Below are 11219 nucleotides of genomic sequence, written 5' to 3' on the forward strand. Positions count from 1 at the left end.
TCTAAAATAACATAGTGACTATCATTAATCTTGAATTCTGAAACAACAGAGTGACGGCCACTGAGATATATCTACATCAGCACTGAGCCACAGAGTGCGGAACCCGGGTGAACGCTCTTGTGGAGCGACAAATGCGATCATCCTTTACGCACACTCCTCCTTTACCTGTCACTTAAAGAGAAAAAAATTTCAAGTACAAAAGGGTACCTTCCTGCTGCCTTTCTAAGGCTCTCATTTAATTTTCCCGAATCATCATAATTCTAGAACCCTAGCCCCTCATCCTGGCAATTACATATTGTCACATCTACCCTGCTTTAACTACTTTTTAGGCTAATAATCCATGATTATATGCAGGATCGCAGAGAAGATGACCTAATGATCTGGTGAGCGAGTGCGCTGGGCTCGTCGCTCTCCTCTTTTCCCCGGCATGATAGAAAACCGTCGATTGAAACCCTTGTGCGCTTACCAAATTAGATTTTGTTACATGCATAATGCTCTGTCTGATAAGATATCAGCGAAGGAGCAAACACTCGCGCCTTTTCCTGCGTCAGGGTCACGGTACGTGCGCACCCGTTTTGGTTGATTTTTTGGCTCTGTGGTGACCGAAGCTAAGGCCGGAGCAGCACCGACGTGTCAACAGATAACGAGCTGGGTGCACCGACGTGTCTACCGCAAGTCAATTGTGAGGCTCCACGTAGGAGACGGCATGCCATGTCAGCCGAGCGAGCAGTAGGATGTGTCTGTGTCTGTGTGGATTCAGATTTTGCTGGGATTTAGGTGGAGCCGTGGAGGATTAGACGATAAGGGGCAGACCTAATGTGCATGAAATGGCGGGTCCCGGCTTTATTAATCTCGTGGACGGAAGCATGCATGTAGTGCGCCTGCCGAACTTGGAATTTTGTGAGTTTTTTCGAGTCCAGAATAGGCCTGTGGTTGACCTAACATGCACGTACAGGACACATGGTGACAACTGATAACGTAGTTTTGCTTTCGGGATAAACAGTTCACAACAAGTCAACAACAGCAGTGAGAGACATTTGTTTTTTTATGACAGCACAGAACTTAATTTGCAGCGGCAGCAGCAGAAGAAGAAACTCTCACAAAATGAGGGCATGGATGCATGCCAATGCCATCGCCGCTTGCCACGTGCTCATGTAGTCCAACCCAGCTCAAGAGCACCTCGCGTACCGGGACACGGCAGCTGCTGGTGAGGAGTACTCGTTTACATGGCCAAGCTACACGAGACAGAGCAAAGCAAAGCTTAGTGTCAAGTGACTCAGTGATGTCTCGAAAGTTCTGGCCTATGATCTGTCCATCCAACTTGTGTATGCACGAACAAATAGTTGTTGTGGCAACATCAAGCGGTGTGCGTGTCTAAGGTCGTCATGTTTGGCCAGCTTCGCTAACAGCTTCATGACCTGTTATGAGTTGTTGTTGTTTTTTTGCCAAACACCATTTTTGAAAACATTTCATGGGTGGAGCTCTTTTTTATGCTCTCTATCTCTCATTTCCCTCTCTTAGCCGTGTGTGAAGCCGTTGGTGAAGCTATTTTCTCAAACAGTTTTTTCAAAACAAGTCAGCTTCACCGAGAAAGCCACTCACGAAACTGTTTTCCAAAAAATAGCTTCGCTGGTGAAGATGAACTGTGTCAAACGGTCCTAAATGCTCCCTCGTCCTATAAAAAAGAGTCACTCATGCTGGCTAAACTTTCTTAAACTTAACTAGATTTATAGAAACATTAGCAATATTTGTATATTTAAATAAATTTATTATAAAAAAATATATTCAATGATCTATCTAATGATACTATCAGGGGCGGATCTACAGGGGGCTGGGGGGGCCTCCAGCCCCCCTACAGCTGGTGTATCAATGGAAATATGGGGAGGGTGAGGGAAAAGAAGAGGTGGAGGAAAGAAGAAAAATGGAAAGTGAGAGAGAGAGGGGAAGAAGAAGAGACCAGCCCCCTTCAATCATGTTCTACATTTGCCACTTGATACTATTATTATATATATTTAGTCAAAGTTTAAAATATTTTCTTCTTGAAAAGTGAGAATGATACTTTTTATTGAATGGATGGAGTACTCGTTACTCGGTAGTTGATATCGTGTTTCATGGGACACATGCGTGTTATCCTTCTCGGAGGAGAAAGGCACGTGAGCGTAGGGGGTGTTCGTTGCAGCTACAGCAAGTATTTATTGGTTGCAAATCACTATAGCTTCAACTGAAAACGCAGCAGCCACAGCAAAATGGGCTTAGGGCCTCTACCTTTGGAAGGCTATCCACCGTCCAATCGAGATCTTATTGGCACAGTACACAGCCATGCCTGATATTACACTCTCTCATTCTAAATTATAAGTCGTTTTAGTTTTTTTATTCATAGGTTACGTTTTGTTACGTACTTGATATAAAACTATGTCTATGTGCCTAACTCGCTGGTGTCAACGAATTTCGCTGCAGATGTAACCGTTGCAGAAAGAAACATCACAAGCAAGAAATATCTCAAACGGAGCGGACGACATCGGAGCACTGCTTGTACGGTCCTGTTGCACGGCAACTGTGTGTAGTAGTGTGCCACTTTGAGGCTATTGCAATGGTTGGTACACATCACTTGCACGGCCCACTGCACCCACGTCGTCTAGTCATTCCGAACCAATCTGCAATTTCATGGACTCCACTCCACCATAATCCAGATTCCAGAACGAGCAATGGACAGCGAGACCGATCACACAACCACCTCGAAGCAGTAGCTAGCATGCATCTCGATCCGTTCCGTGCTTGGCTCCATCACCGTCCCCGGCGGATTCTGAACCAGTAGCTAGCGTGCATTCCCGGCCGCTCGACGCTCGTGCCCGTGCCGATCCAAAGGATGGATGCCCCGCCACGAGCGGATTCTGACATGCATAATCCGCCTGTCTCGGTCTCTGCTTCAGGTGACTCGGGCGTCCTTATCGGCCGTACGTTCATCCATCGGAGTGCTCGCACTGTGCGCCATCCTGTTCCTATCCACCACCATTGACTGGCTCCCAACGGCGGAACGAGGGAGGACGGGGCGCGTACGAGAAAGTGCGGCGGGGTACGGTGCTGCAGCTGCTGCGGAGGGACGACGGCCAGTCGACCACCAAGAGGAGGGAACCGAGGGGGGGCCGCCGTCGGCACGTCGGCCGTCGCTCGCAATTTGGAGTTGGCGCGTGAATCGCGATGGATATTTCGGGCGCTCTGTTGGTTACAGCTGCGGCGTGCTGCCACTAGCTGAGGCAGGAGCACGCTAGCAAGATAATTGCACCTCTCGGTTGCTTCCACTCCATGGCTGATCTGGAGAGTGGAGACGGAACACCGACCAGATAAGCACTATCAGCATGTTCGGTTGGCTGGTTCGTATCGTTACTGGTTTGTGAAGAAGTACTACTGGCTGGTTTGTGTGAGAGAAAAATACTGTTCCGGCTGAAAATTTACGATCGTTTACGACAAGCCACAGTCAAACGAACATGCTGTATATTTGGCCATTTGGCCCGAGCACTGTGGGCCGGCCTAGGCACGTCACTAAGAAGCACGACCTAGGCATGATCCGGCCCGGCTCGCTTCGTGCCTGTGCCTGGCACGGCCCGATCGTAGTGCCATGCCTGGGCCGCCAAGTCGGCCCGCAGTGCCGGCCCAGGGCCGGCACGATGTGACCCGTTTATTCTCCACCGTTGATGAGCAGCTGATGAACCAGAGCCGTTGGATACCAGTATATAAGCATCTCTCCCTCACATAAACCCTAACTTCCTCCTCTCCCCCCCCACCACTCATTTCCTCAGTAGCGCCGACGCAAAGACAGGAGGGGGCGGGAGGCGTGCGCAGTTGCGGGGCCATGCCCCGAGGGCCTCAGGGCGTCGGCGCATCTGCAGCAGCGGTGGGCGACCAGCGGCGGCGGCGCATTTGCGCGCGGCGCTCGGCCAGTGGCGACGGAGGAGCGCACAGGCCGACAACGACGAAGGAGCACGTGGCCGGCGGTGGCGCATCTTCTTCCCCAGCGTGGCCAGCGGCACATCTTCTTCCCCAGCGGGCCGTCGTGCCGATGGGCACGGCACGCCATGGCTAATCCTCCATAGGGCCGTGCCTGGGCCGCAATTCCGACACGGCGGCACTATCATGCCTGACCATGCTGTGCCTAACCGTGCTATGCCGGGTCGTTCTCGTGCCAGTGCCGTGGCGGGCGGCCGGTTGGCCAAGTATAATAAGCACTACAGTTTTTTTGTTCCCACGTTGTTTGCTAGGATTTCAGTTTCTTGGAAACTACTACTTGTGTTTCACACTTCCAGTTTAGAATTCAATTGTTTATTTGGTACCATTTCTTCGGCAGTTCGTTTTGTAGAAGAGACTGAAAAACAACAGAATGGTGGAGGTAGCACTGCTTTTTTCCATTAAAAAGAAGAAAGAACCATGTGAAATCATCACGAAATTCTTGTGTGCTGCACATGCTTTCCAAAAACCTTTTTTCCCCCTCGGTTTACAAAAGCTCCCAAGTAAAGATCATTCTTTTTTATTTTCTATGGGAAAGGAAAGCAAAGGAAACTGGACTATGAAACAGCGGTGCATGTGCATCCACTGATATGACTGGCTAGGTACAAATGGCTGCCGGCTAGTGCGATTAGCCCAAGTACAAGTAGTACCACGGGTTCCACGATCCAGTGGTTTCTCTGCTCTTTTTCCTTGCTCTTTCCCTTAGGGCCTACGCAGTGGCGGATCTAGGATTTTTATGTAGGGTATGCCGGATTAAAAAAAAATTATATCTAAACCGGTGAAAACCATTTAACAATTCGGTAAACTATCATAAAAGTTGCTCACAATCCAATATAGAATTACTAAATCTAACATATAATAAGTCAAATTACAATACAAATAGTTCACATGCATTTTACTAAAGTCCATTTACCAACTCACTATATAATCTTTGGACCGTGACTGCTAGGCAAATCAACGCCAAGATTATTCTTGCAAGTGCAATATTATGCAGACGTTAAATGGCAAACCCTTTCGCAGTATCTAGCCTCGACGCCATGCCTCCACGGCTCCACCTCCAGCAGTCCAGCCTCCATGTGAGGCGCGATGCTGCCGTGACAGCTGACCAGCCGACGACACTTGTCCTTCGAGGCCGGGGCTCAGCGTGACTGCATTTGAAGCGCGATCGTCCACTTGTCTGTCGGATCCGCGCACGATCAGACGCCCAATCTCAGTGAGTCGCAAAGCCGGAGACTCCATACCCAGTACTCAACTCGTCGATGACTAATAGGGAATACTTGGATAGTGGTGACCGTGACAAGCAAGTAAATCCTGCTTGCGCAGAGGTGGGGACTCCATACTTGCGACGAATGTGTGATTGACTGAGTTTGTGTTTACAGTATATATATACTCCTATATTTAGTACTTTGCACGGCTCGATCGCAGGGTATGCCGTGGCATATACGGCATACCCTGTAGATCCGCCCATGGGCCTACGTGAAATCGAATATGCTCTTGAAATCCAATTTGGCTGCGATTGGAGGGAACTTGCCTGTATTTGGACCTTCTTTCGTCCAAAGTACATTTCTCTTGAAACAGAACTGGCCTTTAGGGCCACATTTAGATATAAATTTTTTTCTCATCATGTTTATATGTTTTATCACATCGAATGTTATCTTATCTTATCATTACTAATTGAAGGCTTAAAAGGAACCTTTATGTTAATCCTCACGAGATGCGTTAGAAAAAAAAACATAAAAAATCTCACAATAATCATAGACATCTAGTCTTTGATTTTGTAGACTCTAACCATCATCATCAATACAACTATTGGACCTATTCTGTTTTACATAAAGTTATCTACATTTAACCCCCTAAATTTGCATATAACTCACCGACCTATACCATTAATGAAAATAATTTAAAGTATCCCACCCCTATCATTTTCATTATGAAAGATACTAAAATAATCTCTAAATTTATATCTAAATTACCCAACCTATCATTATGAAAGATAATGCACACTAAACCCAAGTTTGCAATTAAATTACACACTCCTAATACCAATTGGAGGCTTCCCTCCGTGTTAACCCTCATGAGAAGTGCTAGAAAAAAGGCAAATTTTGGAAATTCTCACAATAAGCTAAGCTTTGATTTGGTAGACTAACAATTAATTCAAGTTCGGCTATTGGATTATTCTGATTTATATAAAAGTTACCCACATTTTCTATTACAAAAATTACATAAAGTAACCCCTAAGTTTGCATCTAAATTGCCCACATTTGTTATTATAAAAGACAAGTTAAAATAACCACATGAATTTGCATCTAAATTACATTATCAAATATAATTTAATATAAACAATAAATTTGCATCTAATACCCATTACTATCATTATAAATTTGATATCAAATTTGCCACACAGATAATCAATAAGGTGTCCTTGACATGAGGGGCTCATGCTCAGACGTTATAGACATCAACAATTTTGAGAGTCGCAAATAAAAGAATTGCTTTTGAGATACTAGATAGGAGTAATTCACTTATATTATTCTTATACATACTAATGCTGACCACTTTTCTTTGACATGTGCATTCTCCATGAAAACTCAACTAATGCATTTTTTTAATCATAATACTAGCCATGACTCAAGATTTCAGCACTATATTATGGATACAATCGTCAGAATCCCAGAGTGGAGAGGCTATGTGTGTGTGGAGCAATTTATATTTTGTATCTATTTTTTGTGGTTTTATGCTTTTATCCTATGTTAGTGCTTCTAGTTCTTCTCCTATCTATTTTGTATAATCATACTTTGTAAATGTGTTTCCCCTTTAGGGCTACTTTGGCAGCAGGGAATCCCTCCAGGTTCCCGGCCTGTTCCCCGTGGAGAAAACCCACGCGGAAAAGTTCTCACGTTGTTTCTCTCCGGCCAATTTGGAAGCCCATGATTCGGGTCCCTTGGCCTCGAGAGACACTGTTTTCCCCGTGGAAATCCACCCAGCCTCGTGACACCGGGTAGCGCTCTTTGTCTCGGATCCCGCGACTCATGCTATGACGCTTATATCTCGCTTGGCCGCCACCGCCCAGAGTTGGTTGTGTTCCAAACACTGACCAGATCGAGAAGGGGAGGGAAGGCACGGGGTTTCAATTTGCCACTAAATCCCCGTCGGGGGGCTTCCTGACCCTAGGCTAATATAGCCTTGCTACCAAAGTAGACCTTAATAAAATATTTGCCATGACATGGTCGATCACAAACAAGCTTTGTAAATATGTTGTTTTTTATAAAGTAAATATGTCATTTCTATGAAATAAAGTTGGCAACTGAAACGGTTCCTGTAGTTTTTCTAACATAATATATAGTTACAGTCTCTTTGCAAGTCTATCGCCAAATTCTATGTTAATAGCAAACGAAGTATTTACTTGTGCCACAGGTAGCCAACAATCACATGACGACAAACATCTTTTCTCAAATTATGGTAAAAGGGGTGTTTGATTGCTAGCCACACTTCACTTTAGGCAAGTTTAACCAAACCGGCGAGTGTTTGGTTGATAACTAAACTTAGACAAGATTTTTTGGGCTCCATATGTCAGAGTAAAGAAGGGCAAATTCTCTTAGATGATAGTGTGGCTTCAAATTTTCTAGTTATACTTATCTAAGGTTAGTTCTGGCAACCATGAGAGGTTGTTACTAGTCAATGGCGCGGAAGAAAGACTGCTACCTGATGGCCATTGGCCAAGAGGTACGCAAAATGAACATGATCTCTTATGTAAGAAGGCCTAGAACGAATGGTACTGCCCGGCCCAACATTGTTTCAGTCCTCTTACTTACAGCATTATCATTTCCTTGTTTTGCCAATTCCGATTCATTTCAACTTCTGCAGTTAACAAAGCACTAAAAAAACATTTAAGGCCTTTTGGCCACATTTTACTAGCGCCATTTGTTTGAATCCCCAATGCGGAGTGGCATTCTCACAATTAGCAAGCTTTACAAGGCCCTTTAGCTATACATTGGCTGATCAAAATCGCTCTCACCCAGAAACTAGAAAGAATAAAAAAAACCCACAAAAAACTTTGTGGCGAACAAACATATATTAGCTAGGATGATAAGAAATCGTGCCCTATCTGAACGTACTACCACACTAGCAATCCTATTGCCGATCCACTCGCGCGCATTTTTCTCTGGCCAATCCGCTTTCCAAAATGCATGTATGGCAGTTGCACTTAGTCGTCGGCCTGCGTGCAGTGCAGCTTTTGTGCGCCGGGTTGGTCTTCCCTAATCCCTGCTTTTGTGCCCTACGTCAAAGTCCAATACCCCCCAAGTTTGCTATATATATATATATCAGTCTCCGGCTTTCTCACAACATTCCATGACAAGGAGATCAAGAAAGCCTAGCATTTTCTCTCATTCCTCTGTTGGAAGGAGCAAGTGAGACAAACAAGCAACAAGAGCATCCAACAGAGAGAGAGAGAGAGGTCAATCTCATTCACAGCAGTCAGCCACAGTGCCAAATACACCTGCAGGGTCACATTCTGCTGCTGCGTTTCTTACACGCTTACAATAGGGACCCAACCGGTCTTGGCAGCCGCGCTCGTGTACCGGTCAGCATGGACGCCGCCGCGAGGGAAGCGCAGAGTGGTCTGGAATGGCGGGTGACCGTGCCGGAGGGCGCGTCGGTGACCGTGGAGCACGAGGCCGGCGGCCCTGCCGCGAGGGCGTGGGCGTGGCTGCTGGCCTGCTTGGCCAAGGCGTGGAGCAGGGTCGCCGGGTTCGCGAGGAAGGTGTGGAGGATCGCCGCAGATGATCCCCGGAAGGCGGTGCACGGGCTCAAGGTCGGCCTGGCGCTCGCGCTCGTCTCCGTGTTCTACTACACCAGGCCCCTGTACGACGGCGTCGGTGGGGCTGCCATGTGGGCCATCATGACGGTCGTCGTTGTCTTCGAATACACTGTTGGTGAGTCCCTGAGTCGGCTTTTGCTTGGCAGAGTGCACGCAGCAGAGCGGCAATACACATGCATGATGGCTCCAGCCGAGTGCGTGCGTGCACTGGCGGAGCCAAGGGGGGGCTGGCAGGGGCCATGGCCCCCCCCCCCCCCCCCCCAATGTTTCACAATAAAAAAATTAGTAGTATGACTTAATATTTTTTATTTATATTAAGAGGGAGATTATATAAAATTCTTGTCATATATACCTATTACTATCTTCTAGATAATATAATCATACAAAACACAACTAGATAATAAAATTATCGCAATGAAAAAGACCGAGCCGGCCCCCCTAAGTATAATTCTTGACGGCCGGCCCCCCCTGAGTATAAATCCTGGCTCCGCCACTGCGTGCGTGCATGCGTGGATATTGTCTTGACCAGCTGGTCTTTGCATGGGCAGGTGGCGGCGTGTACAAGTGTTTCAACAGGGTCGTTGCTACGGCGAGCGCCGGCGTTCTCGCGCTCGGCGTGCACTGGGTGGCGGACAGATCCGGCGAGCTCGAGCCGGTCATCGTCACTGGCTCCCTCTTTCTGCTGGGTACGTATTTTGCATTGTCACTGCATTGTGTGATAGTATAATCTCTTAAGCGACAACGATCGACAAGCCCCGCTCGCTGCTCGATCTGTATAAAATCACAGCATGCAGCACTAACACAGAAAGTGAATGTGCATGCAGCTGCGGCAGCCACCTTCTCGCGGTTCATCCCGACGGTGAAAGCGCGGTTCGACTACGGCGTGACCATCTTCATCCTGACGTACAGCCTGGTGGCCGTGTCGGGGTACCGCGTGGACCAGCTCGCGGCGCTAGCGCAGCAGCGGGTGTCCACCATCGGCATCGGCATCTTCATGTGCCTCGCCGTCAGCGTGCTCATCTGCCCCGTGTGGTCCGGCGCGGAGCTGCACCTCCTCACCACGCGGAACATGGACAAGCTCGCGGACGCCGTGGAGGCCTGCGTCGAGGACTACTTCGCGGAGGCGGAGGAGGCAGCCGCGCGGCAGTCCAAGTCGTTGGACGGGTACAAGTGCGTGCTCAACTCCAAGGCGTCCGAGGACGCGCATGCCAACCTGGCGCGGTGGGAGCCCGCGCACGGGCGCTTCGGCTTCCGCCACCCCTACCGGCAGTACGCCAAGGTGGGCGCCGCGATGCGCGCGTGCGCCTACTGCGTGGAGGCCCTGAGCAGCTGCTGCGCGGGCGCCGCCGAGGCGCAGGCGCATCAGGCGCCCCCGCACGTGAAGCGCCTCCTCCGCGACGTGTGCACCAGGGTGGGCGCGCGGTGCGCGCGGGTGCTCAGGGAGGCATCGCGCTCCGTCGCCACCATGACCACGTCGTCCTCCGGGGCGCTGGACTTCGCGGTGGCCGACATGAACACGGCCGTGCAGGAGCTGCAGGGCGACTTGCGGACGCTGCCGTCCATGCTGGCCGTCAAGCTGGCGGAGACGTCGTCCCTGATGGACACCATGCCCGTCTTCACCGTGGCGTCGCTGCTGGTGGAGATATCGGCGAGGGTCGAGGGCGTCGTGGACGCCGTCGACGAGCTGGCGACGCTTGCGGGCTTCAAGCAGGTCGACGACGACGATGATGACAAGAAGGGAGAGACCGAGATGACGATCAAAGTGCACCCGTTGAACGAGCCGGACACCGACGAGGAGTCACCGGAAAACAAGACAAGCAAGGCTTGATCGATATAAGAGACATGAAAAACCTCGATCTCCAAACCAGGACGGAAGATCAGACACGACGAACTCGATAAGATTTAGCCTGGCTACACGTACAATTTCATTATTACATATATTATTTGAAGGCCTTGATTATTATTTTCCGTGGACCGGAGGAGCTCGATCACAGCTTCGCATCCACGGCTGTATACAAGGGAATAAGAGCATAAGACCCGGCAGGCCGGAGAATCATAGCAGTTGTGTACATAGGTTTACAGACCAAGGCATTTTGACACGGATCGTGCACAGAGGCAAGCAAAACGACGGCACTGCGTACTCTCTGTTTCTCGTGGTGACGTGCTTTCCCCTTCCCCGGCCGCAAGTTTTATTTTTTCTTGCGCACATTGTTGCATTACAGCAGCGCCACGCACTAGGGGGACGGGGACCTAGTGCCGGTGCGCGCGCATTGCCTCACTCACGATCGCCACACCATGGCTCGCAGATTACAGAGTGAGGGACGGAAAAGGTGATGTCAGCGTGCCGCAATTCATCATTTGTTTTCTTGAAACACACAGGGCGCACACAAGCGTCAAC

General features: G+C 48.9%; 1 protein-coding gene across 1 annotated transcript; it reads left to right on the top strand.

Moving 5' to 3' along the window:
* The first annotated feature begins 8364 nt into the window (after positions 1–8364).
* LOC136463987 (aluminum-activated malate transporter 10-like) lies at positions 8365–10895 on the top strand. The gene is made up of 3 exons (XM_066462948.1): positions 8365–8936; positions 9370–9507; positions 9646–10895. The coding sequence occupies exons 1-3, from the start codon at positions 8591–8593 to the stop codon at positions 10647–10649; spliced, it is 1488 nt and encodes a 495-aa protein (XP_066319045.1). The 5' UTR covers positions 8365–8590; the 3' UTR covers positions 10650–10895.
* Positions 10896–11219: the final 324 nt, after the last annotated feature.

The sequence above is a fragment of the Miscanthus floridulus genome, chromosome 7 (assembly GCF_019320115.1).
Source record: "Miscanthus floridulus cultivar M001 chromosome 7, ASM1932011v1, whole genome shotgun sequence".
NCBI classification, from domain to species: Eukaryota; Viridiplantae; Streptophyta; class Magnoliopsida; order Poales; family Poaceae; genus Miscanthus; species Miscanthus floridulus.